Here is a 21055-nt window from a genome sequence, read left to right as displayed (position 1 = left end):
GTGCTGTCACTGTAGTAGAAACCATTTAGTAATTTTTTAAAGTAATTACTCAACATCAAGGATATCTTTCTCTCCAGTTTTCATGTCACCTTTATCATCTCTAATTCCTTTTACAGCACTCTTTCCTCTATTTCTGAGCTTTATCAAGTCTCCAGAATATTTTGCCACCTTTCTGATATTTATTTTCTATGTTCTTACCAAAGTCTTCCCATGACTTTTGTTTATTTAGTTTTACACAGTGTTTACTTCCTTACATTTGTCTCTGTATTCTCTAAGAGCACAAGCTAACTTATTTACCAGGAGCTTTCGATATGCTTTCTTCTTTTCCTTCACTGCTTCTAACTTCCTGTTTCCAGCATGAAGTTCTGATTTTTCTATCCTTGCAGACAACCTCACCACATGCCTCTCTGGCTGAATCAATCAGGGTTTTCTTCAAGGCTTGCCACTGAATCTCCAAGGTTTGGTTCCTGTTCTCAAACGCTTTCATTTTTTCTTCAATGTTTGTGTATTTTAGTCTACATTTCACATGTGAGAGCTGCTCAACTTTTATTTGCTTTAAAACTTTCTTATATGTTCTTCTTTTCGATACGAAATTCAATTTTATCCTGCTCAAGACTAAATGGTGATTACTTTTAATTTCCAATTCTCAGTACACTCTAGTGTCCTGCACCAGTGAGAAAACACCATCAACAATAATATAGTCAATGAGACTTTTCTTATTCCTTGCCTCTTCTCTCCATTTGAATTTGTGCACATTTTTATGTTGGAACATTGCATTAGTAATAACCAGTCCATGTTATTACCATTGATCAGAAATCCAACAGGTATTTGCCATTATTATTAGCTTTGCTCTTTTCTCAAAATTTTCCCTGAAATATTTTTGTATGTTTGACAATCATTTCCTATTCTGTTATTTAGATTCCCAACAAGGACCAACTTTTCCTTTTTCATTGTGTCAGTTGCTTTCTCTACAGCCTCAAAAAATTCTTCCACTTCTACCTTAGTAGAACCTTCTGTGGGACCATAATCACAAATAAATCTCATTGTACAGTTCCCCATTCTGATAATTGCTCACATCGCTCTACTTGAGACTACCTGCCATTCAAGAAGATTAGCCTCGTATTTAGTGTTGAATATTATAGCTAATCCTTTTCCCTGATTGTTATTGTCTGAATATAACATTTTGTATTCATTGCTTAGAAAGATCTCACCAAAATTGGTCTTTTTTGCTTCAGTCACCCTATTATGTCAATCTGGAACGTATCCAATTATTCTACTAGTTCCAAGCTTCTTTTGTTCATAGTACTGATCTTGAACTCTGGTGATCTTGATTTGTGCTTCACGATTTTTTCCAGTAGCTGACTTTTCGCTGTTTGTCCTGGTTCCCAGGCAAAAAAACAGGGCCTTGTTGAACCAGGCTATGCCCCAGCCAGCATGAAATTCTGTCATGTTGTACCATCATTTTACATTGTGGTTTAAGCAAATATAAATACAATTTGGTTGGCTAAATCCCAAATTGCCAGCCCATCCTCATTTGTTCGGTATCCAGGAAGATAGAAGATAACTAACAGAGTGCATCACGAGAAGGTGAGGACTGGACATTAGGTCAGAAGCCCTGGTCAGTTCTCTGTATTCCTTTAAAGGTTATGTGGAAGTCTTCTCTCAATTATATAGCTTTGACCCTAAAACACGCCTTGAGTAATGTAAGGTTTTAAAATTTGGAAAACGAAAATGGGATGCAGAATTTATTCTTGGTGGGAATATATTCTTGGAGGTGGAGGAAATAAAATATCTTGGAGTGATGGCAGATAAGGGTCTAAAATTTAGAGGAAATGTTGTCAAAATTTTGAGGACAATACAATGAATTCTGGTGATGATGCAGAAAACAGAGACTTATAAAAGTAAGGAGATTCTAAATTCATTGTGCAAGGCTTTGATTAGGCCACAAAGAATTCAAATTGTCTTGCCAATGGAACCAAATGGCAAACACATCAACAAAAATGTAACCAATAAGAGCTAGAATGTAGCTATGGCAAGTATTTTGTTTTCAAAGTGTTCCCTGTCAAAGTTAACTATGTGGGACCCTAAACAGTACCATTAGTTTGTAGATTTTTCTTGCCATGTAAAGTAATCTGTATGCATAGTAAATTGAATAATTTGAACATATCAATTCAAATTATATCAATGAAGATATCAATTTATTAATTCTAGAGTGTCTATTAGTGATACATAAGTAAATAAAGACATAACATTGAAACTAACCATTATGTTTGCATTTCTAAGGATGTGATTTTTAACTAGTGATCTGAAATGGACAGAATTCATATATAAGTAGAGGAGTTGCCAGTAAGGTGGGCAATGACTTAGTTAACTATTGAGCAAGTTCTTTATAAGTAGGACTATCTATGCTATCAACTATGGGGAATAAGGAAATATTAGATATGTGGAGTTTAGATATGTTAACCACTTTTTTTTTCTTTTTTATTGTAATCTTTTTCATTCATGATAACTATGGCATTACTCTTATCAGCTTTAGTAAATACAGTATTTTTATTCTTATGTAACATTTTTACAGCAGCTATTTCATTCTGTGGTATGTTGCTTGTAGGTGGTTATGATTTATTTAGGATGCCATCTATGTCTAAATGCAGATTATTGGCTATTGAAGGTGGAAGGTAGTAGTTGCATTATTCTATGTTCATTACAATTTCTAGGTTTAGAATTTGTTTAGGTGTAACAATGAAGTTATGTTCATGCTTGAGAGCGTTCTTGGCTTCTTCAGTAAGTACCAGTGACGATAAATTCATAACTACAATATCTCATCGAAGTTGCAGTTGGAGAGTAGTATATTCACGCCATTGTAGAATTTTAGATCATAATGAGATGTGATATAGGACACTCCACAGTTCAGGATTTGAAATCTTAAATAGTTCCTCATGTAGAGCCATTATAATGCTGTTTAACTTGGCGAGCTCTATATGGGTAGAAACAATTCGTTCCCATAGGAGAGTTGAACTCTACCATTGGTACAATGCGCTTTAGCCAAATGTAACTTTTCTTTAAATTTAAGAAAAGCAGAATAATATTGCTATCACAGCATTGTTGCACTTTGTATACAATATTATCTCCATGTAGGATCATCAATCTAACAGACAAGCTTAGGTGTTGAACGTTATGAATAACTTATTTTAATGGTATTAGAACACCAAATCAACTAAATTATAAAAAAGATATTTATTAACTGGCGTATGTTTCACCGGACTTTAAACCAACATCTTCAGAGCATATTGCATGCTACAGTTAACATGTGACAATGAGAAAATGAAACAATTCAAATTGTAATAGACAATAGATCTCAAGTCCTAATTTGACACCCTCTAATGTCAAAAAAAAAAAAAGTATTACACCTATGTAAGAGTTATTCTTAAGTCTCCCAAATTTCTGGCAAACTAATGCAACCATACTTGTTCAAGCTTAGGAAAATGCTTCATAGCCATGGCTGACTTTAAAAATAATATTTCTGACCTGGAATAACTTCTATAAAGCACATTAATTTTCTTCTATGTAATCATATAAGAAGGGATGTCCAAAGCATGGTCTGCCAGTCTAGACTTTTCATAATAACAGCAGTGAGTGCATTTTTTATGTTCTCCAAGGGGAATGTTAACAAATCTTGTGTCTATACTAGGCCAAGTCACAGTCACATGGAACTTAACACACTCCAGGATATGCCAGGGGATGGAGTTTGTCCTTAGAAGAGCAGATGAGAGTTGCTAATTTAACATGTGTACTAAGACTATATTTTATTAGTACTTACCTATCTTTTCAGCTGTACCTCAGACATAGGGAATAGGGATAGTGGTGTTTTGTTCTAGTGTGTATTTGAGGAGGGGGAGGGGGAAGTAAGAGGGAAATGTAGTATTATCTGTTTTGTAGGAGCGATAACCGCTGGACAGGAAAGTATGGTGAAGATAAATTAAGTTCAGTGGAAAGCGTTGCATCATTAGAACAAACTGTCTATTAGATCCTACTTGCTAAGTTCTACAATTCAAATACTTATAAACCTAAAGTAAAGTAATTTGAATATTGAATTTAAAATGTTTATTCGTATTCATAATCTTATTGTAGAGATAACAAAATGACAATCATACTTGTTTCTTTGCCATGATATCAGATCTAAAGTAAAAAGATAGAAGTTCTGACAGTTTCTTTCTGTAAAAGTCCTCCACACCTGAATCAGTTTCATTTGTCATAAGTTCCTTAAAGCATAAAAATGAAGAAAGCAAAAATGAATGCTGTATGCATTTATTAATTATATAAAAATTAACATGAACTTTACTTCAAATGATTTCAATTATTATTGATAATTACATCACAGTTCTGTTCAATAAAAAGGCAATATTTTAATATTGCTAGTATAAATAATTTAAGTTCAAGTTATTCTTCATACTGTTTACTGAAGAAAGTGGCAACAATGGTGACACCTGGTTATTTCATTTATATCTTAACTCTGATTGCATCTTTAGTTGTTATCTAAATTCAGGTGATGAGGAAAGGATAACAAAGCAGGTCAAAAAATGTAACATCAAACAAAAATGCAGATTGGCTATTAAAATTAAATGGGAGATACAAAGACCAATTTGGCAAACAGGAATAAAAAGAGGAATCAGATTAAGAGATACACTGCTTGGAAAGAAGTCAATGGACACCCCCCCCCCATAGGCAAAGTGCATCGTGCCATTGCAATGAGTCACATGTTTGAGGATGGTATAAATTGGAGGAATATGATGCTCCCAAGTCAGTGCAACTATGTCCAGCTGAAATGGCTGCAAGAAAGAAACTGACAGAGTTTAAAAGAGGTTTTGCAATAGGATGCCATGTTGCAGGCCTATCTGTTTGCCAAACTATTGAAAATTAGGCCATTACAGGTCGACAATCAGTAATACCATACTGAGATGCAAGCACAGGGAGTCAACTGCAAGTGCTAACCGCAGTGGATGGCCCACCACACTCACCGGATGTAACCGTATGGTTCTATGAAGGATAATATGTAAAAACTGCATTCGTTGGCAAAACATGCTGAATGCAGAAATCTAAGCATCGACCAAAACACAAATCTGCATAAAAACATTCAGAACCAAGGCTTTCCACATGGGTTTCCATGGTAGGACTGCAATATGAAAAACTCAACATTACCTGAACCAACATTCAGCATCATCTTCAATGGGACATGGACGCTTGGAAAGCTGTATTATGGAGTGTTGAATCATGCTATACCCTCTACCCAGCAGATGGAAATGTGTGGGTGTGGCAGATGCCCAGTGAACATCTGTTACCAGTGGGTAACCCCAACTATGAAATTTCAAGGTGGCAGTGCAATGGTATGGTCCTGTTTAATCCTTGGACCTCTGTTTATGGTGCCCTGAACATTGAATTCTAAAAGGTATCTGAACATTCTGGACAATGCAATGCTTCCTACTTTGCAGTGTTTCTATGGAAATGACCATTATCTCTTTCAGTATGACAATGCAACATGTTATAATGCTGCTGCTGTAACTGCATAGTTTGTGATCATGAACATCACCACATTTGAGTGCTTGACTGGCATCCACAGAATTTCAACTCTATTAAACATCTGTGAGATTTTATTTATTTATTTAGCATTTAGCAAGATATTGACTTCTAGCAAAGCTGAAAATTCCTTCAATGTTGAGTTGACAAATCCAGAAACTGGCACACAGCCTTCTTTCCTTGTGATTCTGAAAAGAACATCTGGTGATTGTATAGCTTGTAATTTCATGTATATTGCCAGGAAATCATTAAGAGAGGTCTGGCTGACAGCAATCACTCTAGCCCATTTAGCATTACCCAAGGTGCAACATGTGGAGGTAAGCTAGAAATATACCCCATCTCTGGGATGAACTGAAGCATCAGGTGAAGTCAAGGGACGTCTGCCCCACAACAGTCCAGGACCTCGTAAAATGCCGACAGGAAAAATGATCCAAAATGTCCATTGATTGCTATTGTATGCTTGTGGAAAGTATGTGTCATAGGAATGCTGCAATCACAGCAAAAAGAGGTCCTACATCATATTAAGGTGGGCTCCATGGCTGTTTGATACTCACACTATAGTTTCCTGTTGATTTCTTTCCAAGCAGTGTATAGTAGATCAGTAGGAGGTAAAGAAAGGTCCCTCAAAGTTGACTAAGATTTTATTTACTGAATGAAACCAACAAATGTAGTTCTATTCAATAAAAGACATAACATAATAGATAACTAAGTAGTGGAAGGTTGGTTGTGTTGTACCCTTCTGCTATCAGTCCTTAGGTATCACATAATAGGTGAGACCCTTATTATTTGTTGTAATAACTAATTCTTTCAGACCATCACAGCAGTTTTCTATACTTCTACACCACTTTATTTATGAAGTCATATATAACTGTTTTTTTTTTCCTAACTAAATTTTCATTATAAATATTTGCATATGGTTACTGACAGTTGAAAACAGGAAGCCAGAATTTTTGGTATTTCATTTCCTTATTCATTAGGCTCAATGACCTGCCACAGCCAAGTGGCTCTGTTAAATATAAATCTACTTAATTAATGCTATGAAAGAGCAGTTAATACTATCTATAGAGTTTGCTATGTTTCAATGTGAGCATTCTCTAGTCAATTTGCCTATTTTGCAGCTTGAACTCTACATCCATATGAGACCAACTAATGCACTTGTAGTTGAGACCCTTACAAATGCTCCTTGTATCCTAGATGGGATTTCAGCCCAGGTCTTTCTAACTAAAGGCATCATTGATATCACTAAGATATAGAAGTGCTCAGATCTAGGTATATAATGTGTAAACTGCAATATGCTGCATTTAAAAGTGCTATTAATCAGACATTTGACGAGTCTATTCAAGTCTTTATTCAGTTAACCTGAATAGGTTAATTGAATAAAGACTATTCAGGTTAATTAAATGAATAGGTTCAAGTCAAGTTAACCTATTCGGTGACCAGCAAAATTAAATTCATCAGTAACTAATTGAGCAGCAACAAAAGCTAAGTATATGCAACTTCACACAAAGATATAAGTTAAAAGAAAAAAGAAAGGATAGTAGTATACCATACTGCTCATGGTATACCACATAATGAGTTTGCATCCTACCTCTCATCTGTTCAATTCTCAATGGCTTATGATCTCCTTCAGAAAGTAGAAAGTTAAATCGCAACACCTGATTAACATATGACTGTGATACATACAATCAAGAAGTAACTGGTAGACTTGGGTTTTCAGTGCATAAAGACACCAGACATACCATATTAAAAACTGCAATGAACACAAATCCTTAATTAGTCAAAATCAGCACTATGATGTAGAGTAAGAGACATGTTTGTTGAGAGAGAGAGAGAGAGAGAAAATGAATGGGAGACAAGAGAAAGTATGGATTTGTAGGAAGGGCCATATATTATTAGACCACATGCCAATGAATTAGAAACAGACTGAAAAGATAGAAGATGATGTAAATGAAAGAAACAGAAATGAAATGTAAGGTAGTGAAACTGAGGGAATGAAAGAATGCAAGAATGTGGAAGTGAAAGTTAGTCATAAGGGAGTGAAAGAAAGTATAAATGAAGAAACAGAAGTAATGTGCAGCAGAATGAGAGGAAGCGAGACTGCAGGAGTTATTGGTGATTGTGAGGACAAAGGATTTAAGTGGATATCAGAAGCATGTGAGGGCAAATATCAGGAGGTTACTGAGATGAGTAAAAGATAACAGTGTAGTGGGAAAGGTTGACAGCGTGTTGCCAAGTTATGACGATGATGAGTTGTGACAGAGAGCCAAAAACATGAATAAGATGTTTGAGAAGAAGGAAGTACAATTTGTGGATGTATGGCATGTGCTTGGAGGAGGAATGAAATTATACAGGCATGATGGGTGCAGTTGAATGGCTTTGGAGTGAGCGCTGGAGAAAGTATTGCTGGATGGAAGTATAGTGTGTGAGTTGCAAGAAATCAGAAGCAAGCCATGAAGTGAAAAATCAGGAGAGTGGTATTGAAGAGACAGAAGTGCTTGGGCACAGTGGAAACAGTAGTAGTAGGACAGATAAAGAGAGAATGGAATACAAGAGGAACAGGGAAAACAGGGGGGCAGGTGGACATTGAGATATGGCATAAAAAAATGGATGTTGAAAGTGGCAGTGAATGTGTGTGTGTGTGTATATGAAGATGGATTATATTGCAATGTGGGTGGAGAAGTTGAAACTGAGCATATATATGTGTGGTAAGTGGTGATAAAGGTGAGTGGACAAGCATGGTGGAGAAATCGCAACCAACAAGCGACTTGGATAAGACTGGTTATAGAAATAATAACCTAAATATGAATTACTGTGTCTGTTTACAAATGCTGGACGTATAAGAAATAAGTGAGATGAAACGGGTTTCACTGATTGAGTTTATTTGCCCACAAATCATTGAAATAAATGAAACATGATTGAATGAAGATGATATTCAAATGGGAACAGAAATGGAAGAAAGGACAGGAAGGAAAGGGAGTGCTGCTGATGATAGCTGGGAAATTATGTCTACATAAGATATACATAAAAGAGGGAAATGGCGGCAATGGTTATGAGGCAGTGTGGTGTAACATGGAGCTAAACAGGAAGACATATTTAGCTGGATGTTGCTATAGCCCCAGAAATGTGGAGGATGGTGATGAAGAAATGTATACACAACTTGGATTAGTGAAAAAGAAAGGATAATTATTATAAGTGATTTTAATTATGGCAGCATAGATGCCTGGTTGGCTGAGTGGTTAGCATGTCCGCTCTCCAGCCAAGAGGCTGCAGGTTCGAATCCCGCCATGGATGTTTGCGATTGTCCTATGAACTTTGTGTGGAAAGGGAATCTGTGACCATACCACTTATTCTAGCAGAAGACTTCACTCCCAAAACCATTTGAGGTATGGGAGTGACCAAATGGCATCACTCCCATATGGATGTCAAATGTGATTTTTTTTAGTTTAGAATAGGATGAATAGATAGCATTTCAGAATAAGGAAAATTAATTTCTCGAGTTCTTGAGAGATAACTATCTTAGGCAGCATGTAAGGATGGCATGCAAGGATCCAGAGTTTTAGATCCGATTGTTTCATCTGAGGATTTAATTGCGAGTGTGGTTTCACACTTTCCTCCAGTTGGTGAAAGTGATAACCTGGATTGCAGAACCATATGCAGACTTTTCTAAGGAAAGGATATATGTGGAATTATAAGGCTGATTATTATGACAAGCTTAGGAGACAACTTGAAGTTATAGCATGGAATGAGGAGTTGATTAGTAAGGAAATAAATGCTGCTTGGGAACTGACAAAGAAATACATAACAACATCAATGTGTGAATGCATTCTGAAGGCCAAAATGCTGAGTAAGGTAGGTGTAAAATTGATGAATGCGGAACTACTAAAGCATGAAATCTGGAAAAAGAAAGTACTTTGGAGGAAGTAAAAGATGAATAATAGTAATGATCAGTCACATGAAGAGTATAAAGAACAAGCCAGGAGAATGACTCAAGTTAATAAGGAAAACAAAAGTAGAGCATGAGAAGCAATTGGCAAATCAGGTGAAGAAAAACCCTAGAGAGTTTTAGATATGTGGCAAATAGAAAGAACAATGATCATGATAAGATGAAGTTAATGGATGAAAGTAGTAGAATGGTAACCGCTGCAGAATACATTGTTGAGGTATTTAGTGATCAATTTATAAGAGAGTGTTTTATCCTGATCAGGGCAGAATCATGCAGAACTTAAGTGTAGAGGACATAGGAGAGGTTGGCTTAATTGTGAATGAGCGGCAGGTATTTAAGGAAATAAATAATCTTGATGTCAATAAGGTGATATGATTTGTTCCAGGAAATTGGCAGTAGCATTGGCATGCCAGTTTAATAAGCGTCTTACAACAGCACAGGTTCCAAGGCAGTGGAAGGAGGGTAAAATTGTTCCACTCTATAAATGCAGTAAGGCTGTAGCTTCAAATTATATGCCAATCTGTATATCTGGAGTTGTAGTGAAGGTACTGGAGAGATTGGTGAGAAGTAGAATACATAAATGGGTTGTAATAGCAGTATTCTCTGTAGTTATCAATATGTGTTTGTTAAAGGGAGATCATGTTTTACTAACTTACTTATGCACTATAACAAGGTGACAAATACCTTGGACTGGGGAGATGCATATACAGAGGTGTACTTGGATTTTGTAAAAACTATTGGTAGACTGCCACACAACAAAATGTTAAATAAACTGAAACAGATGCTATTGGATAACAGATTTCTGAGTTGGATCAGTGACTGGCTGTCAGGTATCAGAATTGTATATATGGGGTGCAGTATCCCAAAAGAGGGATATCTCTCCATTTTTGTTCACGTTAATGATATTGGGATGGGTTTAACTAGTGATATGCAGCTGTTTGTAGATGATGCAAAATTGAGAGAGTAATGTAGAATCAAGTAGATGTTATGGCCTTGTAGCAAGACTTGAATAGATTGTATGAATGGCAGGTACACGGAACTGTCAGTTCAATGTTGCAAAGTGTAAAGTTTTGAAATTTGGTAAGCAACAATAGGATGCAAAGTATACACATTGTGGGGAAACTTTAAGGAGTGATGGTAGATAAGAACCTGAAATTCAGGGGGGGGGGGGGTCACATTGCAGAAGTTGTGAAGACGTCACATTAGATAATGGGCATGATGTGGAGGACCCTAACATTCAGAAATAGAAAGATTATGATGATCATACAAGGCCTTGATCAACCCTCATATGGATTATTATGCACAGATTTGGTTGCTGGGTTATCATGGTGATGACAATATGTTGAAAAGCATCCAGAAAAGAATTGCAAAGGTGGTCAGTGGTCTTTGGAATGGAGTATGAGAACAGATTGAGAGAATGTAAGTTGCAAAGCCTCATGAATCAGATCCCCCCCCCCCTCATGAGGAAGGGGGGGGTGGATATGATTGAGATATATAAGCTAGTCAGGAGTTATCAGGTTGACATAGAAGAGATTTTTCATAGAATGGGAGAAGGAGGATAGAACAAGAGGGCATCACTGTATAAGGAGAGTGTGAGCATAGGAGTGAGGAGTAGGTTCTTTGCATGGAGAGTGGTTAGTGAGTGGAATACATTACCTAAGTATGTTGTGAATGTAGATACAATGCTCATCCAACTATGCCTTAAACTGATTCAATGTGTCTACATTCACAACACATGAAGGCAATAGTGTGTATCTCCCGATGAGTCTGATTTCATGCAGATGAGATGATAATAATAATAATAAAATAAATTCTCTCCAATTGATAAGTTACCTTACTCCTAAAGATATTAGTAAAATGTCGAGCAGAGTGATCTGAAACATGTAACCCTTTGCATATCTGTATACACAGGAATGTTTTTAAAGTATGCCAATACAGAAAATTTAAAGTTATGATAAAAAACTAAAACCTTACATAAAAAAATGCCTTCTGAAACTGTAGTTCAAATGCTTGTCCATATTACAGTTTATTAATACCCATCAATGCTTAATTAAACATTAGTTTGTATTAATTAATAGATTGAACAATTAACGGTTATTACCAATTAAATGAAGACCCAGTAATACTTCTACTTGTACTATAATTATTATTATTATTATTATTATTCAGGCCTCCAAGGAGTCAAAAGACTCATCGAGGGAGGTCCTTCCTAAGACATAAAGTCTGTCAAGACTCACTGAGGGGAGGTCCCCCCCCCCATGAGAAACACAAAGTCTATCATACCACTCTTTAAACTCACTGACCGTTCTCGCTCCCACCACTCCATCAGGCAATGCATTCCACGGCTCAACCACCCTCCACACAAAGAAACCACTCCTTACCCTCTTGCTCACAGTTTCCTTTCGTAACTTCCAGGGATGGCCTCTTGTCATCACTCCTTCCCGCTGATCAACCAAGCGAAAGAACTCCCCATTGTCAACCCTGTAACCACCTCTCAACAGTTTAAAAGTCTCAATCATATCACCTCTCCTTCTTCTATCCACCAAACTCTGCAGTCCACATTCTCTCAGCCGATCCTCATAACTATCCCTGTACAGTCCTGAAACCATCTTTGTCATCCGTCTTTGTATCCTTTCCACAGTTAATTTATCCCCTTCAAATCCTGGGGACCAAATCTGAGAACAATAGTCCATGTGTGGTCTGATCAGAGACTTATACAACGGAATGATAACCCTCTTATCTCTGCAGGTCAGTGTCCTTCTCATAATAGCAGCAATCCTCTGTGTTACCTTCACCACCTTTGCAATATGTCCCCTAAACTTCAGGTTTCTATCAATCATCAACCCCAGATCTCTTGTTTCCCCTTCTTCCTCCAGTATAACTCCTCCCATAGAGTATGCAGCATCCCATCGATGTTTCCCAAACCTCAAGACCTTACATTTTGCTGCATTAAACTGACACCCCCATTCATTTGCCCATCTATCTAGCTTATTTAAATCCTCTTGCAGGGCTACCACATCTGCACTATTACTAATAATCCTTCCCAGCTTCGCATCATCTGCAAACATGAACATCCCCCTGCAATCCACTGGCTATGTCACTGATATAAAGGTTAAACAATATAGGTCCTAGTACTGAGCCCTGTGGGACCCCTCTTGTAACCCTCTGCCTCCTGGAAACTGCTCCACCATGCACAACTCTCTGATACCTATCAGACAGCCAATCCTGAATCCAGTTGACCAATCTGACATCCAGACCCATGTGCTGCAACTTAAATATCAGCTTATCATGTGGCAACCTGTCAAATGCCTTCGCCAAGTCTAAGAAAATTGCAGTATATGCCTTTCCCTCATCTAATGTTCTTGTAACTTTATTATAAAAGGCTAGCATATTGCTAAAACAAGAGCTTCCTTTCACAAATCCATGTTGATTCTCACAGATAACATTACCCTCATCTGCCAATGCTGTACACGGTCCCTCATACTTTCTCCAAGATCTTAACAACTACTGATGACACACAGACTGGCCTATAATTAGACACTTCCAGTCTGTTACCACCCTTATGCAATGGCACTATCTTACCTTCCTTCCATTCCCTGGGCACCTTTGCCAAAGCCAGACTTTCATTGAAAAGCCACGTTAAAGGTACTGTCAATTCCCTAGCACATTCTCTCAAAACTCGTGGCGAAATACCATCCAGTCCCACAGCTTTACTGACATTCAGAGTACTCAGTATCTGAAACACACTCTCCTCCTGTACCTCCAGACCTCGTACCAGTCCTATCCCTCTAGCATTAAAACTGACTCCTCTAGGATGAAATACTCCAATAAAGTGTTCATTGAACAATTCCACTATGTCCTCTGCATCAGTCACTCTATTCCCATTTTTATCCCACAATATCATTCTTCCACAGTCATTTCTCCTCCTACTGGCCACATAGCTAAAAAATTCCCTAGGATTTTCTTTGGATCTTAGGGCCAATCTCCTCTCATATTCCAGTTTTGCTTTCCTTACCACACTAGTCACTCTTCTGGCCTGTGTCTTATATTCCTCATGCATCTCCTTATATATATCTCCTTATATCTCTATATATCTCCTTATATCTCTTCCATAGCCTCTTTTTCGCATGCAATTCCTGTTTAATATTGTTTGTCATCCACTTTACTCCAAATTGCGTCCTCTTCTTCACTTGTGGTATACAACTTACCATTGCTGATAACAAATATTCTTTCACAATTTCCCACGCACTGGTGATATCCCGGCATTCCAATTCCTCCCTCCATGAAACTTCCCGAAGTTGACGTCTAAGACTATTATAATCACCTGCCTTATAATTCCACATAAGTTCCCGTCTCTTTGATACTCCTGCATGTCTATTCATTTTCCAAGTCAACACCATATGGTCACTCTCTCCAACTGGTGGGAGAGACGTCAACTCAGTTATTATCAACTCTTCTGATGCTATAACCAAATCCAAAATTTTTGAACCTCTTGTTCCCTCTGTTACATGTTGCCTAAGACATTTGTCCCTCAAGAATTCTAGAAATTCCATTCCCCTATTGCTACATGTATCTTCCTCTCTCCAATTTATACTACTGAAGTTAAAATCTCCCATAACAATCATTCTTCTTGCACTTGCCAAACTTAGCTGTCTAAACATCTCCTGGTCCCCATCCTCTGTGCTCCTGGGTCTGTAGCAACACCCCACTAAATATCCTGTCTTGCCTACCTCTACCTCACACATACGCTCTCAAAATCATATGTCTCACTTCCTTCCAAATTCTCCACTCTTAGAGGACATAGCTCATCACTTATCATAAGCAGTACCCCACCACCACGCTTTCCCCTCCTATCCTGACGAAAAATGCTATACCCAGCGACTTCTATTCCTGTTGTTATATCCCCTTCTGTCAACCACGTCTCAGTAATCGCAATAATTTTTGGCCAGGTTGATGCTATCTGCGCCACCAATTCCTCTCCCTTATTCCGGATACTCCTGGCATTAGTATACAGCATATAAATGCCATTGTTTCTATACCCAGCATTATCTCTTCTGGACTCCACTGGGCTCAGTGTTACCTGACATTGTCTGCCTTCTCCCAAGTATCCATTCCCACAAGAGGCCACCCCTGCTATCATCCTCCCTGGGACACACTGACTCATTCAGAACAATCTCTCCAGATGCCTACATCCTTCCTCATTCAAATGTAAACGGTCTCTCGCATACAACTCCTCTCTTTCCTCAAACACACTCCAGGCATCCACATATACCAGTCCTCTCTTGTCACACATTCTCGCTATTATGCCATTCAATATCACCGCTCTTCTGCTCAGCTCATCATTATCATACCTTGGCAACACACACACTATTTTTCCTCTCTCTGTCTTCTTCCGTACAGTCTCAAGCAAAAATCTCACATCTCTCGCTGCCCGACTTACATTACCACTCAAGTCATTCGTTTCTACCATCACAATCATCTCATCCACCCTTTCACCTCTCTTAATTGCCATAGCCACCCTTTCTATTGTTCCTCCTGGCAAACACTCCTCACGCATCCTCTCTTGAACACCACGGATCATTGAGTCGCCATACATTATACCTCTGACCATTCCCTCGCTCCTATTGTTTCCATTCTCTCCTCTTCTTTCATTCCCATACCTCTCTCTTCTACTGTTTCCATTCTCTCCTCTTCTAGCACTCCCATACATCTCTCTCATTCCCTCTCTCCTACTGTTTCCATTTTCTCCACTTCTAGCACTTCCATATCCCTCTCTCATTCTGTCTCTCCTACTACTGTTTCCATCCGCTCGTCTTCTAGCATTCCCATACCTCTCTCTCATTCCATCTCTCCTACCGTTTCCATTCTCTCCTCTTCTAGCACTTCCATATCTCTCTCTCATTCCGTCTCTCCTACTGTTTCCATCCTCTCGTCTGCTAGCATTCCCATACCTCTCTCTCATTCCCTCTCTTCTACTGTTTCCATTCTCTCCTCTTCTAGCACCCCCATACCTCTCACTCATACTCCCTAAATTCTCTCTCTCTCCTACTCTGATTTGCCTTGCATTTATCTCTTCCATTCTCCTAATCTTATCTTTCATACTTCTGCTCTCATTCACAAGACATTCCACCTCCTCTTTCAACTCATAATCACAATGTAACTATGAAAGCAAATTTCTTCATTCATTTCACTAGTTTTTCCTATGTAGTATGGTGTACTTTATTACTGTGCTGTATGAGAAACAGTTTAAAAAAATGTCCAGGTCTGTAGGTAATTATTGGTATCAGAAGAACTAGAAAGTAAATGTCTTACATTCTATATTCCAATCAATAAACAAGAAGATTTTCTACCTTCCCCAATTCACATACAGTGAAATATTTTTCCCTAAACTATAGGCAACCATACTGTTAGATACTGCTAGATCCTAAATGAAGAACTTTCATAAAGAAACTATTCATTCAGAATTTAACAAGTTTAACATAACAGCTGAAAGAGAAACTTGTACTCCAGCAGAAAATAAAGAAATTATTTACTGTATGTAAGAATAAATGTACCCCTTCATAGATTTATAGGATTCAATGTTGTCTATCCAAAAATCATGTAGAGGATTTGTGTTGATTATAGTTATATTAAGGCATTCTGTATACACTGAATATCTAAGTAAGGATGTAAACAGTAGTCCAAAGGTCGCATGCAAGCATTACTGCTTGAGCATAAGGCTTGAAGCAAGAGCTTATGCGGAAGGCGACTCTAGCTAGCTTTCCTGGAAAAAGGCCCTCGAAGAGGGGAAGGAGCATAATAGATCAGCCAAGGGGCACTGAGGACAAGTGCCATGTAGAAAAAGATAGCAGAAAAAGAGGGCGCATGGAAGAGAGAATAAAAGGGGATTTACGGCATTTCTCGAAGCTTTTTTTCGTCTCCTTTGAACCTGCTTGTTCCTGATCGATTCAGAGTGGTACGACGATGTCAGTGGTGAGCCCTTTCCTTTGATTGCTTGATAGATTTCTGATTAGTGCCAAACGTGAGATGTTGGCATCTATAGTTTTGAGCTTTCGCTAAGTGTCCCATCAGAAGGAAGCAGCGGAGTGTTTCCTTGCAACCGGCAGAACAGACGAGAATGATCGGCAGCAGATCCAGATAGATGGAGACACAATGTTGGGTGCAGAGTAAAGCCTAATCAGATGACTACCGTGATGACCCTCCACATGGACATGATCTGAAAGAAGTACTGAACTGAGTTCAACAAAGGCGATTGGATATAATGGACCAGGTACCGGCCAAGAAATGGTAAAGTACAGCACTTTGTTATCTACTTCCCACTTTTGTTGGAGGAAAGAAAATCGTTATGTATTGGTCTAATATGGACAGATTAGAGAACTTTAAGTGATCATCTAAATCTTATATAGGCAGATTTCCATTAGACAAGTTGTCTCGAAACATTTATAGATGAATGTGACAAATTTTAACGTGTGAGACTAAGATTGTAGACAGAATTGATTAGAAGTTCATAGTGTTTATATTATGTGCATTTATGTTTATCTTAAGGGAAAGTGTTATTGCTCATATGCCATATGGTTTACTTCTTTCTCTTAGTTTGATTTAGTATGATATTGAATTAATTGAGTGTGTGATATTTTATAATTGTAAATGTTTAAGGTCCCAATAAACATGTTTTATTTCTTATACCTGAGCCTTGCCTGAACATGAAATCAAACTACCACTCATAAACTCGAATCTAAGCAGGAGGGAATAGAAAGTATATTGTGTTAGATTAGAGGTCAACTGCAAGCTGAGTTTTACACAGCCGTAGTTGAGTGTTTGTTTAATGAGTATGAACATAAAGTTCTGGGAAGGTCTCTGTGAATAAAAGTCCCTTCTATCCTAGGATATTGGCTGGTGCAGCTTTAAAAAAATAAATTCGTCAATATCTGAAAAGGAGGCTGCCCCAGATAGAAATTTCAAAGAATTCGTTCTTAATTAAAGAATAACTTTTAGTAGTTAGAATGAAAATCTGACAAAGTTTTAGAAATCAAACTATGACACAGATTAGCTTTCCCTATGAGAGTGAGTGCACAAAAGTGAGATGAGAGTCAAAGTTTGTTGTAATTGGAGAGGCTAGGTCTTGTATTAAAAGAAAAATATATATTAAGGATAACAACTAAAATATATAGGTAAAAACTACGACATAGCAATGGTGCAGCTGAAAGGATCTGATTAGGTCTAGTAAATTAAGTTTAGCTGATCAATCACAATCGGTTGGTCTTGGGTTCATATCAGGCAATCAGGAATTTATTGAAGATGGTAGAAATTAGAGAAATTAATTTTATATCTCATTGTAAGCTAGAGTGCAAGCATGTCTCTCCCGTCAAGCTCTGACTTAAATGATTCAAAATTTTTCAGAACAATAAATCCCCAACAGATTTTCCCTGAGTTTTATGGAGAGGACACTGACGATGTAAAAACATTTTTTGAATACACTGAAGAACTGAGGAAGATTGGCCGATGGAGCGACTTCCAACTGCTAATTCTGCTATGCAGCAAGTTAGTGGGAAAAGCCAAAAACTTCTTTTACTCCTCGCTGATTCTGAAGGAAACCCTGAAATAGCAAAGGTTCAAGGAGATCCTCATATCTCAGTTTTCAAAGGCAAAGAATGTAGGGCTTAATTTGTGTTTTAGTAAAAAAAAATGGTACAAAAGGACAAAGAGAGTGTATCTGATTTCCACAACAGGTTACTAACTCTTGCAAGTACCCCGGGTGTCTCTGACGAAGAAAAGCACCATCTGGACTGGGCAGTCTTCCAGCATTTTAGAATAGGGCTAAGACAAGAACTGAGAGAGATAGCATTCAGAAAGGAAATATCCAACCTAGAGGAATGTTATGCAGCTGTAAAAGAGAGAGAAAACAGCTGCTTGGAGACATCTGTCCCACAGCCACAGTTGGATCTGTTAATATGATTAAGGAAGAGAGAAACAGCAATAGGGATCCAAGCACTATGAAAGAATGTCCAGAAAGGAAGGAAAAGCAGAAAGCACAGAGAAGAAACGAAGGAAGTAGACACAAGTCAGTTTGCAGGTTACTACTGGTATTCCTAATTTTAGCGAGGTTCGCTCATTAATCAGGCAAGAAGTGGAGAGGTTACAGCAGCCAACTATGGAACGCCTCGATGCAGTTCTTGGTCAGTTAACAACAGCCGCCACTAGAAACCAGGAGGGTTCTTTCATTCAAGATGAGAAGACAACTGATCTGATTCACAAAGAAGTTGAGAAGTTGCAAAGAATAACAAAACTATCTGCCAAGCGCAATATTAACTCTCCTTTATCCTCGGATGGAGATAATGCAAAGGGTTATTACCAAGAGCCCCCAAGGTGCTATAACTGTAATAAGATAGGGCATCTAGCCCGAAATTGTTTGTTAGACTAGGAAACCCAAAGGGGAATTATCACACTTCGCCCAATCGTTGAAGGAATTGACAGCCCAAATTATCACTTAGCAAAAAAATTAGCTGCCACACTCAAGGAATTGGTAGGTCAGTCACCTTCCTATATAAAAAATACACAACATTTCATCAGTAAAATCAAAAACATTACACTCACCGACCAAGATTTATTAGTCAGCTTTGACATAACTACCCTTTTTACCAATGTCCCAATCAATGACACGATCTTGCTCCTACAGAACATATTTCCACATGACATCACGGCCCTTTTTGCCCACGTACTCCGCTCCGGATATTTCGTATGGCAAAACAATTTTTACCTTCAAAAAGAAGGTACAGCCATGGGCTCACCACTTTCTCCCCCAATAGCTAACTTTTATATGGAAGACTTTGAGCAACGGGCTCTAGAGACAGCATGTCTAAAGCCCAAAATCTGGCTCAGATACGTCGACGATATTTTCGCCATTTGGCCCCACGGCCGCGAAGCTCTAAATACATTCCTTAGCCACCTAAACAAACAACACAAACGTATCCAATTCACCATTGAAATGGAAAAAAACGACTCTCTTCCTTTCCTAGACACACTTGTCACACGTCTTCCCTCTGGCTGTCTCTCCTTCTCAGTTTACCGCAAACCTACACACACACAGGCCAATACATACACAAAAATTCTTACCACCACCCAACACAAAAATTAGGTGTCATAAGCACCCTTAAACACAGAGCCCTAACTATCTGTTCAAATGAACAGGCTCTAAACCAAGAATACAAAATCATCAACCAAACATTTATCAAAAATGGTTACAATAAAAAAACTATTCACAAGATCCTCCATAAAGACACCAGTAAGAACAAAAAACATTTCAAGAATGCTATTGCCATTCCATATGTTAGAGGCATTTCTGAAAAAATAGACAGAACACTTCGCAAATACAACATTAAAACCACCTTTAAACCCCCAAATAAGCTAAGACACCTACTCAGTACCTCTAAAGATCCCCTTCCACACCTAGCACACCCAGGGTATACAAAATACACTGCACATGTAACATACCATACATAGGGGAAACAGGGCGAACTATCCCAATCAGACAAGACGAACACAAACGACACATTAAATACCTCCACTTCGGTAAAACAGGCCTTTCTGACCATGCACTCCAAACATACCATAGAATTGACTGGAAAAATACCAAGTCCCTACACCGCACCAAAACCTGGTTTGAGAGAAAATTTAAAGAGCCTTGTGAAATGCTCAAACACAACCCAAATCTCAACAAAAATGATGGCCTCACCATTTCAAGAATGTGGAGGACCCATCTACAACCTGTATAACATCCTAAACTAGCATTAGAAAAATTCCCACTACAAGAAGACAACCTGGTGACTTGGTGAAGTGTTTAGAACATTCAATAGCAACTGAAAGAAATCATTTTGTAACTATCCAGAATATTAATACATGAGGACTCTAACAGTTTATTGTAGTTGCATTTATCTATTTATAATGTGTATATATATATATATTTTTTTTTATTTTTTATTTTATTTTTTTTATTTATTTATTTTTTTTTTTTTAATTAATTATTTTATTTTATTTTATTTTTTTATTATTATTTTTATTTTTATTTTATTTATTTATTTTTTTTTATTCATTTGTTTTTCTTTTCTATCACTAGAGGTCAGGCTAGAAAAAAGATTTATTAACTGCGTAGATTTAGTTTACTGGTATAGAAAGCATGAGCATGTAGCTTGGTTCTGCATACAGTTGTATTCTTCCGATGATGACCTCGATATAGAGGTCGAAACATCAAGTTTATTTTATTTGTAATTAATAAAATAATCTGTTCAACACGTGTGTTTTTGAGTCCCTAAATCTACAAATATGAGTGCTGATCACCGTGTAACCCTAAAAGAAAGGATTCAATGTTGTCTATCAAAAAATCATGTAGAGGAATTGTGTGTTAATTATAGTTATATTAAGGCATTTTGTATATGTGAATGGCATACAGTGAATGGCTAAGTAAGGTTGTAAACAATAGTCCTAAGGTCGCATGTGAGCTGTCCTGCTTGAGCGTAAGGCTTGAAGCAAGGGCTTACGCAGAAG

General features: G+C 37.7%; 1 protein-coding gene across 1 annotated transcript in view; it reads right to left on the bottom strand.

Annotated features, from left to right (window-relative positions):
• The window catches only part of LOC150100219 (telomerase protein component 1-like), a 1179105-nt gene that overhangs the window by 874039 nt on the left and 284011 nt on the right, over nucleotides 1-21055 (bottom strand). The window contains exon 15 of the mRNA XM_090402391.1: nucleotides 4152-4259. Within this exon, the coding sequence (XP_090258517.1) occupies nucleotides 4152-4259 (108 nt within the window). The remainder of the gene's footprint in view (nucleotides 1-4151; nucleotides 4260-21055) is intronic.

Source organism: Typopeltis vanoorti, chromosome 13, assembly GCF_054136105.1.
Source record: "Typopeltis vanoorti isolate ZY-2024b chromosome 13, IOZ_Tvanoo_1.0, whole genome shotgun sequence".
Taxonomy (NCBI): domain Eukaryota; kingdom Metazoa; phylum Arthropoda; class Arachnida; order Uropygi; family Thelyphonidae; genus Typopeltis; species Typopeltis vanoorti.
The sequence above is the reverse complement of the archived record's forward strand: the minus strand, read 5'-3'. Positions and strand labels throughout refer to the sequence as shown.